Source organism: Dufourea novaeangliae, unplaced genomic scaffold, assembly GCF_001272555.1.
Source record: "Dufourea novaeangliae isolate 0120121106 unplaced genomic scaffold, ASM127255v1 scaffold228, whole genome shotgun sequence".
NCBI classification, from domain to species: domain Eukaryota; kingdom Metazoa; phylum Arthropoda; class Insecta; order Hymenoptera; family Halictidae; genus Dufourea; species Dufourea novaeangliae.
Window position 1 is genome coordinate 1,850,563 of NW_015374150.1, and position 19,841 is coordinate 1,870,403.

Sequence of the window (19,841 nt, forward strand, 5' to 3'; positions counted from 1 at the left end):
TAAAAATAACGAAATACTTTTTTTTTTTATCTTTTATTCGTTATTCGAAACTTTTTATCTGGATAATAAGTTTGCCCATCTCTGGGACGATTTCGTCAAGTTTCTTGAGAATCGGAGGGAGGACCGAGCAAACTGCTCGGTACATCCGAGGTGCTAGAGTCTTAAACTGACTGATATTACAGTCTTTTCGCTGTTAATATCTGATCTCGTAATAACCTGTTACCAAACCCCACGGAGACACATCCTAGTTGTACTGCTCGACGTGGACCTAAACCTCCAGCCCTCTTCGACCAGAAACGGTGTAACTCGGCACGTCCACTCTCGGCGGCGGCGCGGACTCGCGCGGGTAACCTAGCAAAAACTCAAGGAAAACCGCAGTAAGTGGATACGGGCGTCGTTCCTTGACGGTGACATTTCGCTGGCCGCCACTACCTCCACGTAGACGAAAAAGAATAGGATATTATACCTACGCCAGACCCAGCGAGCCGCGTAAGGGCGACACCGATACCTACTCGACGGATGAAAAATCGGTCTGGGAAACCGGGTGTATACAGGGTGGACCACGAAACATGATCAGCTTAGATTATTCTGTTGCTAGTTGTTGGATCGAAAATTTGTTCAGCTGATGGAACATTATTCAGGTGATTTCAGGTATATTAAAACACTTAGAATCTTGTTTTTTTTATTCTTTGAAGAATTTTTATTTAACCATGAAAATATAATCGACAATGTCCGAAGTTCATCTCAGATGTTTTTGCGACTTAATTTAACAGATAGTTTGTAAACAACGGTTGATTGAATAGTGGCTTGGATCGAATTTACCCAAACGAGTAAATTTAAATTAAATCATAACGAAATAGGAAATAGTTAGATTAATTGAAAGAGAACCAATCATTTCACTCGCCCTCGAAATTCCTTAATATAACATATTTTAATACAAATTTAAAAAATTCGGAAATAGACGAAGTTCACATACATACATGGAAACCTTACAATATTTGATTCCTTTATTCGAACGAAAGAAATATATTTTTCAATTTTTACGAAAATTTCAATTCGGAAGCAGAAGGTTATTTGATGTTTTTACACGACTATACTCGTCGGTACCCAAAAAGTGGTCATTTCCTCATGACAAGTATACTCGTCAAACACCGTTAAAGGGTTAACCTTTGCCGTAGAGGAGTAGGATTCAACGGGGTCACGGATGTCTCCCCCTCCTCGAGTACTTTCGAATTTCACGCGTACACGTGAGTTATCGATGTATCGTGGGCCCCCGTTGATCATCGAGTATATACCCGACTTGTCCTTCAATTTTTCTCGCACCTCTGGAAGACTATAGTGTTGTTCCGACCGCTATTATATACCAACCTGGCGATATATCGGGTACAGACACTCGAGAATGGTGTTGCACGTTTCCTACGATCACAGACAGGTGTGTTTCGCCAGAAGAACGTTCCTTTGAGAAGGCTCGATGGGGAAGAACAGTTCGAAGATGAAAGCACCGAGGAGGAGAATGAATGAAATTTTTCAAGTGTCTGGCAGACACTTACCGTGAATTAGGGGCAATTACACGGTAAGCAGCGACATACTTAATGAGAATTGCCAGGGAGGGAGAGAGAAACCGGAGAGTACCGAAAGAGTGGGGGAAGATTACATGTGCCTTTGCACCGTGTGTGGGCGGGGTGAAATGAATCACAAAGTGAACGACACGATGTAATCGGGCAGAGAGAGATGGCTGGACTGGACTCTGGTCGTGGCGTGCGCTTTCCGTTGAACTTGAATTAACCGGGCAGGATCTCCTCGGACTTGCTGTAAGGAAGTTGTACAGGCTGATCCAGAAGTAATGGGAGCGCGTCGGCTGTTACTCCAAACCACGAAGCCTATTCGTAAGCAAGGAAACAATGTACGGTTTATTCCAGTCACTGGTAAGCAACGAAATGCAAAACAAGATGCTCTTTGTCCCTTCCCCTCCACCTGGGACGTGGGAACAGATGCTTCCTGTCCGCGTTCGGAATCCTATGAATTCTGGAACAGCTTGTTCATAGAAAAGTCTAGACTACCGCGAAGATTTCCAGGTTCCTTTGTGAAAAATTAAGTAATAACGAATGCAGTTGCAACAGGTTCACCGCGAAGATGTATTCCATAGATTTCAGTTAGTAGCAGATAACGTATCCCCAATGTATTGATGGGCGATATAGTATCGATATTTTGAATACACCTTTCAATTCAAATATTGATATTTCGAATATCGATACACTTTTCAATTCAAATATCAATATTTTGGTACAATCGCTGCATTTGCCGTAACGTAACAGGTCATTTAAAAAACGAATCAATCGCGAGCTTCTCCATAAAGTTTGCGATTGCTCAATTTCTTTTCCACTCTGTTACCTGAAAATCTGCTTAAATAAATGATTTATTTTCATTTTTTGTATTGTGTTACTTCTAATTTAATCGCAAGTATCGACAAACCGATAATATCGATATTTTGTTTTCGATATACACATCGAAACCAAATATCGATACAATATAAATTTATCCTCAAGAATTCTGCCCTCGAGTACAGGCGCCAAATGATTCATGCCGCTGGTAGCTTGGCTCGTATACGGTGCCTGGCGGTAAGAATCATTCGGGCAGCGTGCACCTAACTCGAACAGGGCATTCTAGAAATCCGCCGGGGCAGTCCTTAATGGGCGATGAACTCATTCCCGCTGATCATTCTCTAATTACCTCGACAGTGACGTGTGTTCGATTCAATTCTACGGACACTTTTGGGTATATGCATGAAAATATTTTCAGTCACAATATAGGTGGTAAGTACCACACTCACGTTCAGAATTCACTGGACACTGTATGCTACTGAACGTTGACTAAAAAAGCATTAAAGTTTAAAAGTCACTTGAATTATGAAACAAATGAATTTTTCTAAGTTTTCTACATTGTAGAGAAAGATGTAATTTTATAGTTCGGTTTGTATTCCACTGATCATATATTTGGTCGCTACCAACCCTCAAAATGACAAGAAATAGTTAAACACAGTACAAATCCCATAATTTTGTGATCTTCATTTTGCAAAAACTGATCAACCCATAGAACAACTCATATTATACAATTATAACACTCACGAAGGTATAAAAAATTAAAAATAAAAATAAAATTAACTGTAGAAAATTAAAAATATTATTAATAATACTACTCATTATTAAATGAGCCCTTAAAAATACTGTGAAACAGCAACGAGAAATAAATATACCCAATAGAAATAAAACTACTTCTTTTTACATTAAAAATCTCTACAAATTAAAGATTTTTTCACTTCAGATCATTAAGGGTTGGTTGCTGTCTGCACAAGTTGGCCCAATTCTAGATGTTCTCTCCAATGAGATCGGTTCCACCCAAATTTCCGTACTCTATGTGCCACTCTGGTAGGGCTGTACATCCTGCCTAAACGGTGGTTCGTATTCTCGTCTGGTACCAAGAGCAGAGTTTCTCGACAGCGTAGGAAATTACCTGATTCCGGTATCAGCGAATAGCCCACGGTGTGTGCGTGCGTGTGTGGAGAGGTTCGTTCGGTCCCCGTCGCCGCCACGCGATTGGTGCATATTTCGCACGTGTGACATCATTCGCGTGATGTAATCGCGCGCCGTCGAGAAACCTCCCACACGTTTCGAGGACGTAACACCGCACAGCCGTTGTTCAGCCTAACGCCCTGAAGATCGACAGTGGAAGGAAAGCTTTCCCGAGTCATTGGTGTTTACTCCGAAATCGCTCTGTTGATAATCAGATGAATTCGTGAAACACATTTGTTCCATTAAAAAACAAATGCTTTCAGGTCTCTGTGAACAAACTTTTTGTTAATCGAACGAACAGAGAACGAACGAGATGATCGATTCAGAAACCATCATTTCGGTCCAAAAGCCTGTAACACTCTTCGGAGGCTTTTGCCAAGCTTCTTCGAGATCTTTCACGAAGTCACCAACGATCCAGCAATGAATAAAACATGGCCTCCGGTAATGATATCATCGCCGTGATCGGTAAACAGACTGCTTTATAGTAGATTCAGAATTGGAATTACGTGATCGAGACTCGTCGACAGATTCTTGGCTCTCGTACGCTGAACACAGTGATAACACGATTTTTATTTTTGGTGATGATATTCGGCTGTACCAACGTGCAGTGATATACTGATATCTATTCGATCGATTCCGCTGGTTCTGTTTTCGTGCCAACCAGCGATTGTTTCCACGACACCCTATGTATATAGATTCGTCAATACCCGATCTACTGGTTTCTCAATGGGTTGGTTAATTCATCGAGTCTCTTTATTCGGATGTTCCATGAAGAGAAAACAAGAATTTATTATCCCCGAATTAGTCACGCTGTCGTGGCCATTCAGAAATCGTCACTTTCGTTTCGAGCGTCGATTGCGCTTAATTACATGTGAAAGAAGAAGAAAAATGAACTTCACCGGTTCGATGGCGACCGTTATCTCACGTTGAACGTAAGACACACACGCGAGAGAGAGAATACATAAGAGAAGAGATAAGATTATATACCTTGTGCAGTTCATATCGAGCGCCCGAAGGTTGCGACGCGAGCCGGTTACCTTAATTGTGTTGCAGAGAAGAGGCGAAAAAAAAGTAATTAGACGAGCACCACACGCGGCGAGTGCAAAGTGTCTTCCTTGGAAAATGGAGATTCACTTTGCTATTTTTACACCGCGCCGACGGAAATTGTGTCTGTTCACGTGTGTGTCATCATCGTGGAACGTTACCGTGTTCGCAAATAGTGAATCTTCGATTAATGTTGGAAACTCGGGATCGCTTTGGAGCAGAGGGACACGATGTCTGCATTTAATGAATATTGTCACTTCGTGGACTGCATTTAGACGAAGCAGAAGTATTTAACGTAGAGCTTCCGCGCAGTTATCGAGACTTTACTGTAATCAGTACAAAAATCTTCGATTCGACGATATTTGCCACAATGTCTGACAAGATTTGCAATATGTACGTCTGCCGAAATCGTGGAAATTCTTGAAATTCATAGAAATTTTTCTAATTTTTATTTGATCCACTTCGTTTTTGAGTAGTCAACGTCATTTTTATGAGTTCGGTTTAAATTGAAACCTCAAATGTGGGTGGACTCGTTTTTGTTGTTGTAATTAATGTTGTATTGTGCTTGTTTTCAGGAGCGCCCTTTCGAAGGGTAAGACCAGGCAGTGAGTTGTTGGTCCGATTGACAGAATGACGACCGACATCTCGGTGGTGCGCGGGGGTTGGGACCCCACGCTACAACAAGAGATTGTCGATGAGTACGAATACGACGGGGGAAACTCGAGCTCGAGACTCTTCGAACGTTCACGAATCAAGGCGTTGGCTGGTACAGAACACGTCCCCTTTTCTTTTTTTAGTCCATCCTTTGTTTCAGCGACAAGAGAAGTCTAGGATCAGGGATGAATACTTTTTCTTCTTCTAACGAAGCCTAGTGTAACATGTAGAGCACAGCGTGTGTGTATAAACGAACATTTGTAGAATTACAATGAAAGATTAAATATTTTCATGTAATCTTTCTTCTGGAAGAAGGTTCGTAGACTTCTCTTGCGATGTAAATTCTCATCACTACGGATGTTTATGTATATAGAGTTTTATGGGTTAGTTTAAAAGAATTGGAGTGAAAAAGAAGTTCGTTTACTCTGTTTACTATTCTACCAGGTTCCAAATCAGATGGAAACCTCTTTTAACTATACTGAATTTTAGAGAACCTTGTATGTTAGAAATGCATAAAATCCGCAGTCTAGAGTGTCCTATTTACTTGAGAACATTTCCAACGCCTAGAAACTCTCATTGTTATTTCGAATCGGAGGGAGAATAATACGGAAATGATTGCAAAGCAGGAGGAAATTTTATGTAATGGAATTTTGTTAGCTACTTTAGAAACTATATGTATGTCGTGCATCGTACTATTACCACATCCTTTGATACAGATATCACTTCGATAATTACGGTCTTTAAAGTCTCTGTTATTCGAGGAAAGTTCTTAGTAGTTTGTTAAACACGGGACAATTTAACGCTTGGTCTCATTGCAAAACTTCAGGAACGAATCCGAAAAAAAAGAAAATGAACGATAGGAATTCCCTGATAACCTGTGATCAGTCGGACACGGATTACGATAAGATTGTCTTAAATTTGAGAGGTAAAAGTAGTAAAATGTTCGAAAATAACAAGATACAGCAACACACAATATCGATATCACAATTTTGAAATAACAATTTATGGGTCTGCGCGTTACAGGTTCAAACAGAAATCCTTCTTCCCTCCTTCATTAGCAAATTGCTATTTAGGATAATCAAACTCTAATAAATTTCCGTGATTTCTCCGTGAAACCAGGCGAACGTGAATTGGTACAGAAGAAGACTTTCCAAAAATGGGTGAATTCACACTTGGTGCGATGCTCGTGCCGTATCGGCGATCTGTACGTCGACCTCAGGGACGGGAAGATGCTGATCAAGCTGTTGGAGATTCTGTCCGGGGAACGTTTACCACGACCGACGAAAGGAAAAATGCGAATCCATTGTCTGGAGAACGTCGACAAAGCGTTGCAGTTTCTGCGCGAGCAGAGGGTTCACCTGGAGAACATGGGATCCCACGACATTGTCGATGGAAATCCACGTCTGAGCTTGGGTCTCATTTGGACGATTATCCTTCGATTCCAGATCCAAGATATCACCATCGAGGAGACGGACAATCAGGAGACAAAATCGGCCAAAGACGCGTTGCTGCTCTGGTGTCAGATGAAGACAGCCGGTTACCATAATGTTAACGTGAGGAACTTCAGCACCTCGTGGCGCGACGGTTTGGCCTTCAACGCAATCATCCACAAGCACAGGCCAGATCTGATTCAATTCGACAAGCTCTCCAAGTCGAACGCTATCTACAATCTGAACAATGCGTTCAACGTAGCCGAGGACAAGCTAGGACTGACCAAACTCCTCGACGCCGAGGACATATTCGTCGATCATCCGGACGAGAAGTCTATCATCACTTACGTGGTCACATATTACCATTATTTTTCAAAGATGAAGCAAGAAACCGTGCAGGGCAAGAGGATAGGCAAGGTGGTCGGTATCGCCGTGGAGAATGATCGTATGATCCATGAGTACGAAAGCCTGACCAGTGACTTATTGCGGTGGATAGAGGGCACCATAGAGGCTTTGGGTGATCGTATGTTCGCTAATTCATTGGTAGGCGTTCAGTCGCAACTTTCCCAATTTTCGAATTACCGTACCGTCGAGAAACCGCCGAAGTTCGTCGAGAAGGGCAACCTGGAGGTACTTCTGTTCACCTTGCAGTCGAAAATGAGGGCTAATAATCAAAAACCGTATACACCTAAAGAGGGTAAGATGATATCGGATATTAACAAAGCTTGGGAGAGACTGGAGAAGGCCGAACACGAAAGGGAATTGGCTCTCCGCGAGGAACTGATTCGCCAGGAGAAGCTGGAACAATTGGCGGCGAGGTTCAATCGTAAGGCTAGCATGAGGGAGACATGGTTGTCGGAGAATCAACGACTGGTCTCTCAAGACAACTTTGGTTTCGACCTGGCCGCGGTGGAAGCTGCAGCCAAGAAGCACGAGGCTATCGAAACCGACATCTTTGCCTATGAGGAAAGAGTCCAGGCTGTGATGGCGGTGTCTCAAGAGTTGAAGATCGAGAATTATCACGATATAGAACGTATCAATGCTCGCAAGGGCAACATCCTGAGAATGTGGTATTACCTTTTGGACCTGTTGCGCGCTAGACGAATGAGGCTGGAGCTGTCGCTGCAGCTTCAACAGAACTTCCAGGAGATGTTGTACATCCTGGACAGCATGGAGGAGATCAAAATGCGTCTTCTGATCGACGACTACGGGAAACACTTGATGGGCGTGGAGGATCTATTGCAGAAGCATTCTCTAGTCGAGGCTGATATCAACGTGCTCGGCGAACGAGTGAAAGCTGTTGTTCAGCAAAGTCAGAAATTCTTGGAACCCGAAGAGGGTTACAGACCTTGCGATCCTACTATTATCGTGGAACGCGTGAAACAGCTCGAGGACGCTTACGCTGAACTGGTCGGTCTGGCGGTGAAACGCAGAGTCAGGCTCGAAGAATCGCGAAAACTCTGGCAGTTCTATTGGGATATGGCCGACGAGGAGAATTGGATAAAGGAGAAGGAGCAGATAGTGTCCACCGGTGATATCGGCCATGATCTCACCACTGTAAACTTGCTGCTGTCGAAGCACAAAGCTTTGGAGAACGAGATCCAATCTCACGAACCTCAGCTGATGTCGGTGGCCGCGGTTGGCGATGAATTGGTTCGACAGCAGCACTTCGGTTCCGATCGTATCAAAGAGAGACTCCAAGAGATCCTCGGCATGTGGAATCATCTGTTGGATTTAGCTGCGTTCAGACGAAAACGCTTGGAGGAGGCTGTTGACTACCATCAGTTGTTCGCCGATGCCGATGACATCGATATCTGGATGTTGGATACTTTGAGATTGGTCTCGTCGGAGGATGTCGGTAGGGACGAGGCTAACGTTCAGTCTCTGTTGAAGAAACACAAAGATGTCACCGACGAACTGAAGAACTACGCGACCACTATCGATCAGCTTCATCAGCAGGCGTCCACTCTAGGCGAACAGGACGCCAAGTCGCCGGAAGTGTTGGAGAGATTGGCCTCCATAGACTCGAGATACAAGGCGTTGATGGAGCTGGCCATGCTGCGTAAACAGAGATTGTTGGACGCACTGTCGCTTTACAAGTTGTTCAGCGAATCGGACGGAGTCGAACAATGGATAGGCGAGAAGAACAGGATGCTGGACACCATGGTCCCGGCCAAGGACATAGAAGACGTGGAAATCATGAAGCACAGATACAACGGTTTCGAGAAGGAGATGTACGCGAATGCGTCTCGTGTCGCCGTGGTGAATCAATTAGCCAGGCAGCTGTTGCACGTGGAACATCCGAATTCCGAGCAGATAGTCGCCAGACAGAACGAACTGAACCAGAAATGGGCCGAGCTGAGAGACAAAGCGGAGAACAAACGGGACGAGTTGAATTCCGCTCATGGAGTGCAAACCTTCCATATCGAGTGCCGTGAAACCGTTTCCTGGATCGAAGACAAGAAACGAATCCTCCAGCAGACCGACAGCCTCGAGATGGATCTTACCGGTGTCATGACGCTTCAGCGTCGCCTCAGCGGCATGGAACGCGACCTGGCGGCCATTCAGGCGAAATTGGACGCGTTGGAGTTAGAGGCACAGAACATACAACAACAGAACTTGGAGGATCCAACAGTGATTCGAGACAAGATCGCCCAGATACACGCTATCTGGGAGCAACTGACCCAGATGCTGAAGGAACGCGACGCGAAATTAGAGGAAGCCGGTGATCTTCACAGATTCTTGAGGGATCTCGATCACTTCCAGGCCTGGTTGACCAAGACGCAGACCGATGTCGCCAGCGAGGACACACCGACCACCTTGGCGGACGCGGAGAAACTTCTTACGCAGCATCAGAACATCAAGGAGGAGATCGACAACTACACGGACGATTATCAGAAGATGATGGAGTACGGTGAACGATTGACAAGCGAGGCCGGCGACGGTGACACACAGTACATGTTCCTCAGGGAACGCCTGAACGCGTTGAAAATGGGCTGGGAGGAGCTGCATCAGATGTGGGTGAACAGGCAATTACTGTTGTCGAACTCGCTGAACCTGCAGGTGTTCGACCGCGACGCTCGCCAGGCAGAGGTGCTGTTGTCCCAGCAAGAGCACACTCTCGCAAAGGACGAGACGCCGGCGAACTTCGAGCAGGCGGAGCACATGATAAAACGGCACGAGGCGTTCATGACCACAATGGACGCGAACGACGAGAAGATCAATTCGGTGGTGCAGTTCGCCGGCAGACTTGTCGACGAGGGACACTTCGCGGCGGACAAAGTCAAGAAGAAGGCGGAGAGCATCAACGATCGTCGACGGATCAACCGTGAGAAAGCGAATCAGTGCATGGAGAGGCTCAAGGATCAGTTGCAGCTGCAAATGTTCCTGCAGGATTGCGAGGAGCTCGGCGAATGGGTGCAGGAGAAACATATCACCGCGCAGGACGAGACGTACAGGAGCGCGAAAACGGTGCATAGCAAGTGGACCAGACATCAAGCCTTCGAGGCGGAGATAGCCAGCAACAAGGATCGTCTGCAGCAACTGCAACAGGCCGCGGAGGAGCTGATCCAACAGAAACCCGACCTGGCCGAGATCATCAAGCCGAAGGTGGCCGAGTTGGCCGATCAGTTCGAGGAGCTCGAAACAACCACTCACGACAAGGGCGAACGTCTGTTCGACGCGAACAGAGAGGTTCTGATACACCAGACCTGCGACGACATCGATTCCTGGATGAACGAGCTCGAGAAACAGATCGAGAGCACCGACACCGGATCGGATCTCGCCTCGGTGAACATTCTGATGCAGAAGCAACAGATGATCGAGACGCAGATGGCCGTGAAGGCGAAACAGGTCACTGAACTGGACAAACAGGCGGAACACCTGCAACGTACCGTGCCGGACGACAAGATGGAGGAGATTAAGTGCAAGAAGGAGAAGGTGGCCCAGCGATTCGCGCAGTTGAAGGCTCCACTGATCGATCGTCAGCATCACCTGGAGAAGAAGAAGGAGGCGTTCCAATTCAGACGGGACGTGGAGGACGAGAAACTCTGGATCGCGGAGAAGATGCCACAGGCGACCAGCAACGAATACGGTAACTCCCTGTTCAACGTGCACATGCTGAAGAAGAAGAACCAGTCGTTGCGCACCGAGATCGAGAATCACGAGCCCAGGATCAACTTGGTGTGCAGTAACGGTCAGAAGCTTATCGACGAAGGACACGAGGACAGTCCCGAGTTCCAGAAGCTGATATCCGAACTAACCGAGAAATGGAAGGAGTTGAAGGACGCGGTGGACGACAGGAACAAGCATCTGCTTCAGAACGAGAAGGCTCAGCAGTACTTCTTCGATGCGACCGAAGCCGAGTCCTGGATGAGCGAGCAGGAATTGTACATGATGGTGGAGGACCGCGGCAAGGATGAAATCTCGGCTCAGAATTTGATGAAGAAACACGATACGTTGGAGCATGCGGTTGAAGATTACGCGGACACGATTCGCCAGCTTGGAGAGACCGCCAGGCAGCTGATCAACGATCAACATCCTCTGGCTGATCAAATTGCTGTTAAGCAATCACAGGTAAATAGCGTTTGTTAATTCCATTAATGAATAATATTACAAACACCATTTAGGGGGACATGGTTAGGTGGCGTGTGAGTGTGCACGGAAGGATCGTAAAGACAGAGAGAACTGACTTTTATTGTATAGGGAGAGGTAGATAGAGAGTGTATAATAGGTAGGAAAATAGTGAAAATAAAGGGATAGAAAAATAGGCGGTAAAAGGGAGTAGTAGGTCAGGTTTATACAGTAAGGTGGGAGAATGAAGCAAGTCGGTAAAAAAGATGGTGGATGCTGTAGGCAAGGAAGGCAGAGTTGAGGAAAAGAAAGTGACATAAGCAAAGACAGAGAGTATGCTGGAAAAATCTAGAAAAGCAAAGAGAAGAAAGAGAAAGAAAGTATATCATTTGTTTGCAACAGGTGGACAAGCTGTACGCTGGCTTGAAGGATCTGGCTGGCGAACGACGAGCCAAGTTGGACGAGGCTCTCCAGCTGTTCATGTTGAACCGAGAAGTGGACGATCTCGAGCAGTGGATCGCCGAAAGAGAACTAGTCGCTGGAAGCCACGAACTCGGCCAGGATTACGATCACGTCACCCTGCTGTGGGAGAGATTCAAGGAATTCGCCAGAGACACCGAGGCGATCGGTTCCGAGAGGGTGGCCGCAGTGAACGGAATCGCTGACTCGTTGATCGCCACCGGGCATTCGGACGCGGCGACCATCGCCGAATGGAAAGACGGTCTGAACGAAGTCTGGCAGGACTTGCTCGAGTTAATCGAGACGCGTACGCAGATGCTGCAGGCGAGCCGGGAACTGCACAAGTTCTTCCACGATTGCAAGGATGTCCTTGGCAGAATTCTGGAGAAACAGAACGCGATGTCCGACGAGCTTGGTCGCGATGCCGGCTCGGTTTCCGCTCTGCAACGGAAACATGCCAATTTCATGCAAGATCTGTCCACCCTGCAAAGCCAGGTGTCGCAGATCCAAGAGGAATCGGCCAAGTTACAAGCCAGTTACGCCGGCGACAAGGCCAGAGAGATAACGAACCGCGAGGGCGAGGTGGTAGCCTCGTGGAATAACCTTCAATCCTTGTGCGAGGAGAGAAGAGCGAAACTCGAGGACACCGGTGATCTGTTCCGGTTCTTCAACATGGTCAGAACTCTGATGATCTGGATGGACGACGTTGTACGTCAGATGAACACATCCGAGAAGCCTCGAGACGTTGCCGGTGTGGAATTACTGATGAACAACCATCAGAGTCTGAAGGCTGAGATAGATGCCCGGGAGGACAATCTGATGGCTTGCATCAATCTTGGAAAGGATTTGTTAGCTAGGAATCATTATGCCAGTACTCAGATCAAGGAGAAGCTGGCGGCGCTCACCGATCATAGGAACGCGTTGTTGCATCGATGGGAGGAACGTTGGGAGAACTTGCAGCTCAGTATGTGTTTGGAATAATGCAAAATAGCAATTCATGGTGTTGTTAAACATCGTATAAATAATCGGGTGATGTCTTCGTGAATTTTAGTCTTGGAAGTCTATCAGTTCGCTAGAGACGCAGCGGTCGCTGAGGCGTGGCTGATCGCTCAAGAACCGTATCTGATGAGCCAGGAACTTGGAGTGAGTATCGGGTTAAATTGAGAATTGGAAATCTTTTACAATGTATTAGACAGTATTTCTAAATGTAATTGTCACAGCATACAATCGACGAGGTCGAGAACTTGATCAAGAAACATGAAGCCTTCGAGAAGTCGGCAGCTGCGCAAGAAGAAAGGTTTACTGCCTTGCATCGACTCACTACGGTTAGTGATTAATCCACATTAATGGGTATTCTGCGCGTTGTAATGTAGATTCTTATACAGAATTGTGTGTTCTGATGCAGTTTGAATTGAAAGAATTAACGAGGAGACAACAGGAATTTGAAGAAGAGGAGAAACGTAAGAAAGAGGAAGCGGCGGCAGCCGAGGCAGCACGATTAGCTAAAGCAACACCAGTAACTAGTCCGGATGAACCGCCCAGTGAAAGGTACACTTCAGTGGTTTCTGTCGTTTAAAGTGCAGTAAGGTTCAGCCTACGAATATAGTTAATTCGCGAATGCAACAGCAGTAGATTAAAAGAAATTCCTGACCAGTAATCAAATTCTTGTGCACTGGGCACCAAAAATGAAATATAACATTTCCTATATAATATCGTTAATTGATACAGGAAATAAAAATAACAAATGTGTTCTATTTTTCTATAATAGAGCCGAAGCTGAAGGTGTACAAAGTGGGGAACGTGCAGCCGGAGACGACGAATCACACGGTAAGATAACCATACGTGTTAATACAATATATTGAAAAACAGTTTGATAAAGAGTGTTGCGTCTATCAGAATGCATTCGATCTCAATAACAATACTTTGCCCAAACCGGTTAGATCTTTGAATGATTACATTTTTGTGGGCAGTTTTGGTCACAGTTCGTGAAGATGAGTACAATAATTATCTATGTAATAAACGTCGAATCGTTTTTATTTCTTATTGAATGATGTTAGGAATTCTAATAATCGCATAAAAGTCGTGCATTCCTTATTATTGTTATTCGACGTTTATTATAATATTACAAGATCTTCATTTCATATGTTCCAAACGAAATTTTGTTTCTCTTGTATTACTAATACAATGTGTACCGTACGGTTTTGCTTTCCACGTATCTTGTTACACTTAACTCATAGACGACTGGTTTTACAAACTGGTTTGTTTGGATAAGCATGAAATTGCTAACAGCACGTTTATTTTTGCCTCTTTCTACCCCCAACCCTGTTACCAACATTGATCCCATCCCCGATTGCTCTCCTTCCGTGTCCGTTCTCCCCGAAATGCACCCTAAAATGCGGCACGGAATGCACAAACTACAGTGGCACATCGCAAGGCTTCCACGCGTACACCGCAGCCTCAAGACAAGCCCAAGGAAGGTGAGTGTCCTGACGATACAAATCTTGCCGCCCCCTCCCCCCTGATGCGCTCAGAATTCGTTTCATTTTGAAATTTTTTGCTTTGAAACATTCATTTCATTCGTTGTTAATAACTGAAAGGTTTCGCTCGCACCATTATCATCTAGCACACGTATAATATATCAATCAATCTGCATTTTTTGTGACTCACGTTTACTTTATTTCGTCAAGCATCATCGCGTCTAAGGGGTTGAACAATTTTTTGTTTTCAGGATGTAGAAAAAATAATAATAGAAATACAATGTATTGCGTTGTGTACTAATTATGCTATTCTTACTAATTCTATCGTTCTGTTAAATACCAGTGCCTTAGAATTTAGAAGAAATTCAATTCCCGTGGAACAATGTGTTGCTGTTGGTTCATTCCGGGTCGCTTTGTTTTCTTGTTCAAAAATAAAATAAAACGAGACCCTGGTATTTGATGGTTGAGTTACATTAGATTTTGTATAGAAATCCTGATACACTAATCCCTTAAGCTGGTGATGGAGCATACAGCTAAAGCATCTCTTCACACGGCAACGTACTAGAGCAGATTCTTCTATATCTTTCTCTTCAAATATACAATTCAACCGTAACTGTGCACTCACGTGAATTGTTTCATTTAGAATCAAGATTTAAAATTTTAAATGCCAAGTCTATTTTGAGATTTGGAAATGATATATATATATATAAACATGAATTAACAGATTGTTTTAAAAGACAACTGTCTCCACTTTATAGGTAAAAAAAATGGTTTGCACAGTAAGGGTGGATCGATAAATATCACCAATAACTTTCCCTCTTTCAGCATACTTGTAGGTCAACAGCAGCTGTCGCTATTAATTATAATTTGTAATTGTTTCACTGGCTTTTATCGACACTTTATGGCAGGTGATGGAGTCGCTCTAGCTGCTATACAACACAATTATCTAAACTGGACGTTGTTCAGTTCGCCGATTAAGGTGGACCTGAGAATTAAAATTCAGCTTTGCATGCGGTTCAGTAATGAAATGTTATACGATATTGAACTTAAATTGTTTCCTCCGATTGAGTAGATCTTTCATTGAAAGGTAAGCCTAAATTGTGAAAGACAGAAATTTAAGGTGTTGTAAATGTTCAAAAACGCTTTTCATTGTGCATGATAACAATCAGAATCTTCTGCAACAGCAGATGCTTCCGAAGCAACTCCTCCATTTACTACTAACTTTATCTGTAGCTTTTTCTCAATCAGTTAACCCCGTTAAGCTGTATCATTAGCTTACATCTACTTACAAATATCGAAAACTAGTATCACCATTTACAATCAGACAACTCTCTAAATTTCCATTGACCATTTCTCTTTCATAAAGAAAAATGATGCGCCCCCGACCTCTCAGTATTCAATTCCAAAAGTACAGCATGTTTAAAAACGGTGTCTGGTATATAGTGCATGCTCAGAAACCTGCACGTCTATCCATGAGAGGAGAAGCAACACCACCCGCCATCCCCTCGCCCACGAAATCTGCGCAAGCTCTGTCCAGTCCGACAAGTAAGTCCATACATAAAAAAAGAAAGAACAAACACTGTTCTCTTTATTCATGGTACAAAAAATCGAATCAGCATTCACAAAGTTCACAATTAAAAATATGCACATCGCCAATATCACCCCCACTTGAGGTTCTTGTCGGGAAGTAAAAAAGAAAAACGAATAAGAGATAAATTACAAAGGGTAAAAGTGTTCCAAATGATACAATTTCGATACTGAATCCATTGCGATTTAACAAGGGTAAGAACGGAAGTGTCCCCCTCCGATTTTGATGAAACTTCGTATGTCTGTTAAGCAGTCAAAAATAAGGGATACGTATTTTTTTTATCGGCTGAGACACGACTTTAAGGGATAAAACCACCTCTCGAAGTTTCGACCCGAAAGTACTATCTTGAAAACCAAAGGAGATTGTCCAAAATATAATTTGTTTATAACAAAAAAAATTTCGGATCGAAACTTCGAGGGGTGGTTTCACCCCTTAAAGTCGCGTCTCAACCGATAAAAAAAAAAGATGTATCCCTTATTTTTGATTACTTGACAGACATACGAAGTTTCATCAAAATCGGAGGGCGACACTTCTATGCCTTTCCTTGTAAGTATAACTCTCATGTACAGAGAACCTTTTACTTTTCTTTTTTTATTTTGAACGGTTTCACGGTGTATTCGCCATCACGTGGTGCTAAACACATCTGATGCTTTCTTCGTAGTAAGCCCTCCTTCCCTCGGACCCATTGGGCACACGTTTCCGTATGTATCCGCGAACAGGCAACCTTCAACGATCCTCAGAGACTCGTCGACGGACCTGGCCAGGCAGTGATCGCTGATCGACACGTGTCTGATAAATTGTTTCTTATCGATCACAAAAAGTGCCTTCATTGAGACACCCTCGTTCTCGTCGAGAACCCCGTACGACCTCGATATCGCGTGATTCTTGTCGGAGACCATTGGGATCCGCATCTCGCTCAGACCACCCTGTTTACGCGGTGTTAGAATCCAGGCTAAATGGGAGTATTGCGAGTCCGTGGACACAGCAACTAATTCGCAACCTAATCGCGTTCAAACGGAATAACACGGATTCATTAAATTCGGCTGAACTTTACTTTCCCGGATCAAAAATGATTGACTTTTGAAAATTGTTGAATACTATCAGAAGGTAAAAAAAAAAGTCAATAATTTTTGGTCCGAGGAAGTAAAGTTTAACCTTAAATTCCATCGAATAGGATCCCCATAGGATCGGTTGCCAGTGATACCTGATTTTTGAAATTCCTCGACACGGTCGCTGAACTGTATTATCTCGGTCGGGCAAACGAAGCTGAAGTCGTACTGGTAGAAGAGCATAATCAAATACTTTCCTGCGTACGAGTCCAACGACAGTTTCTTCAGCTTCGAATCGATCACCGCGGTAGAGGACCAAGCTGGCGCGGGACTGAATATCTTGGGTACCACCTGTGGCGTGGGCTCCACCTGAGACACGGGTACCTCCGATTTTTGCGGCGTTTCGCCGCAACAGAGGTTCTGCGCAGAGTCTTTCTCGGTGTGATACGGCCCCAGAGTCGCCATAATCAATTTATTCCCGAAGCTCCTCTGAAACGATACCCCGCGACGGGCCGTGAACGTTGCTGTGGGTCTTTTGAAATAAAAGCTGAACAACGAACGGAAATCACTAAACGCCACTGGGAACCTTTTATCATATCAGATACATTTTTTTTTTTTTTTTTTTTTTTTTTTTTTTTAATTTTTTTTGGGGGACTATGCCATAAGAGTAGTTAGATATTAAGGGTTTTATGAAAAATAGTGTACATTATAGTACAGTGGATTCTGGATATACTACTGTATATATGTACGATCACAGACAGGAATTTTGCCACGTAATTATAAATTAATAACTAAACACCATGGGATTACCAGAGTCAATAAAAATCTCATTTCTCAACATTTGTTGGCGTAGCCCCTTCTTGTACTTAGACCCCCTTAGACGGTGGGAGAGACTTTAACGTTTCTCGCATGAGCATGTTGCATGCGTGCTTAGTGTTACGATCTTGTATGACCTTGAAACACGGTAACGGTGAACCATCCATCCCCGTTTCCCGAAAAAATAGCGCACATTATGTCGAAAGACCAGCCGAAGTAAGTAGCTAATAATAAACGTGTGTGTTGCGGTGTATCGTTGAAAGCTCCGAAAGGTGGAAGCGGTTCCGAGTCTGGTACATTAAGACGTAAGGAACGTAGTCGCAGCAAGTCGCCGTTCAGGAGTTTCCGTTGGAGAAAGTCCGCCAAATCGCCGAGTTTAGATCGCAGTGGCGTGAGTGACGATGAACGCAGCATTTCCGGTAAGCACACACATACACACAGAGACACATTCTACATCGATCAACGGGACCGTCTCTTCTTCTTTTTTCTCCTTGGTCTTTGAACCGTAACACCCACCGCTTCGTCTGTCCTGCAGAAGATAGATGAAAAATTGACTGGAATTAACATAATCGTGAAACATTGACACATAACGAAAAAACGACGAATTGTTTGTTTGTCTCTCTAGGTGTTGGGTACCACGAAGAAAAATCCTTTTGCCGCTGGAGAATCGCTAATCCTTCTATTATTTTCAGAATTTCAATACACTTATACCTGTTTAATCACCTGCGGACGCGTGCAATTGCGCATGGTAGACTAACTAGGATCTAGACAGTTACAATGTTAACAATAATATATAAGTTCATTACATGCATCTGACTAATTTGATATGTTTATCATGAATGTGCGAATGTTGGGGTCTACTTCGAACCGCATTGTGGTAATAATTTTTGATTAATAATTTCTGACGATGGACACATCGTGCTCTGTACACTGAAACGGGTCACTGGGTATCTTATCGTAAGGTAGATTTGTCGAACAACTGCTCCAACACGGTTTTTCCGTCAACGTAACCGTTTCAATTTTACAGAACAACGAAGTCCCACCGACGACGAATTCGAAGGTGTACTGCAACGAAAGCACGAATGGGAGAGCACGACGAAGAAAGCGTCGAATCGGTCCTGGCACAAGGTGTACATGGTCGTACGCGGGCAAAGCTTGTACGTGTACACGGATCAAAAGTCGTACAAGGCCACGCCTGACCAACTGTACAAGGGTGAAACTCCCTTCGATCTCAGGGGCGCCACCATTAACGTGCCTAGCGATTATACCAAGAGGAAACATGTCTTCCGAGTGAAGTAAGTTCTGGGGACAGCTAATGACTGGAGCCTGGTGGTTGCTGCACCGCATTACAATGTACCATAGACTCTTGATATACTGCCGCCTGATACCACCGTCGCCAGAAATGACCCCCTCGAAACAATGAATTTTGTAGAGATCAAGAGTATTTTCTCGCGTATACAGACTATATGTGCTGATTAATGGTAATAATCTGCGTAATTGAGAGTACACGTATATGTAAATATATACATAATAACATAAATATGTGGGATTTAATAAGGAGATGTTAAGTTTGATGTGAATATAATTTAATTAAATACAACACTTTTACAACGCTTTAAATATAATAACACGAACACGATTTGATTATGATAACACAACACGACAACTCAGAGTAACAACTCAGAATGAATAATTGATAACAAGAAGAATAACGAAAACTAGCTTCGCGATTAATATACAATATACATACCGAGTGTGACACTCTCTTTTATATCCCACAAATATATACCTGTGTACAAATTTATATATTTATGTTATTATGTATATATGCGGATTAGTACTATTAATCGCCACACGGTGTACAGGGCGCAATTCATGGTTTAGGGTAGCTATCCTTGGTCAACTGTGATCAAGAGTCCTCTGTATGGGATACAAGTTTTGTTGCTAATCGTGGTACACTTTGCAGGTCGCAGAGCGGATCTGACTTCCTGTTCCAGGCCAAAGACGACGCTGAAATGAACGAATGGATATCGGGACTGTATCAAGCAGCGCAGGGTTCATCGGGCGCAGGCACGTCCAGGGCGCATACGTTGCCCGCGCCCACACAAGCCGAGACTAAGCGACGTAGCTTCTTCACTCTCAAGAAAAAGTGAGTTTAGATGATAGAAGTATCTGAAAGAGTG

At 44.1% G+C, this 19,841-nt stretch overlaps 1 protein-coding gene across 3 annotated transcripts in view; it reads left to right on the forward strand.

The window, feature by feature from the left end:
- LOC107191797 (spectrin beta chain) overlaps positions 1-19,841 on the forward strand; it is a 31,931-nt gene that overhangs the window by 8,136 nt on the left and 3,954 nt on the right. Inside the window, exons 2-13 of one of the 3 annotated variants that reach the window (XM_015580910.1) lie at positions 5,189-5,379; positions 6,387-11,272; positions 11,672-12,692; positions 12,780-12,871; positions 12,949-13,053; positions 13,134-13,276; positions 13,497-13,555; positions 14,149-14,205; positions 15,649-15,750; positions 17,922-18,077; positions 18,686-18,953; positions 19,625-19,807. In XM_015580910.1, the coding sequence (XP_015436396.1) occupies positions 5,244-5,379; positions 6,387-11,272; positions 11,672-12,692; positions 12,780-12,871; positions 12,949-13,053; positions 13,134-13,276; positions 13,497-13,555; positions 14,149-14,205; positions 15,649-15,750; positions 17,922-18,077; positions 18,686-18,953; positions 19,625-19,807 (7,208 nt within the window). In that variant the 5' untranslated portion in view covers positions 5,189-5,243. The remainder of the gene's footprint in view (positions 1-5,188; positions 5,380-6,386; positions 11,273-11,671; positions 12,693-12,779; positions 12,872-12,948; positions 13,054-13,133; positions 13,277-13,496; positions 13,556-14,148; positions 14,206-15,648; positions 15,751-17,921; positions 18,078-18,685; positions 18,954-19,624; positions 19,808-19,841) is intronic. The other 2 variants (XM_015580911.1, XM_015580912.1) reach the window with 2 other exon arrangements.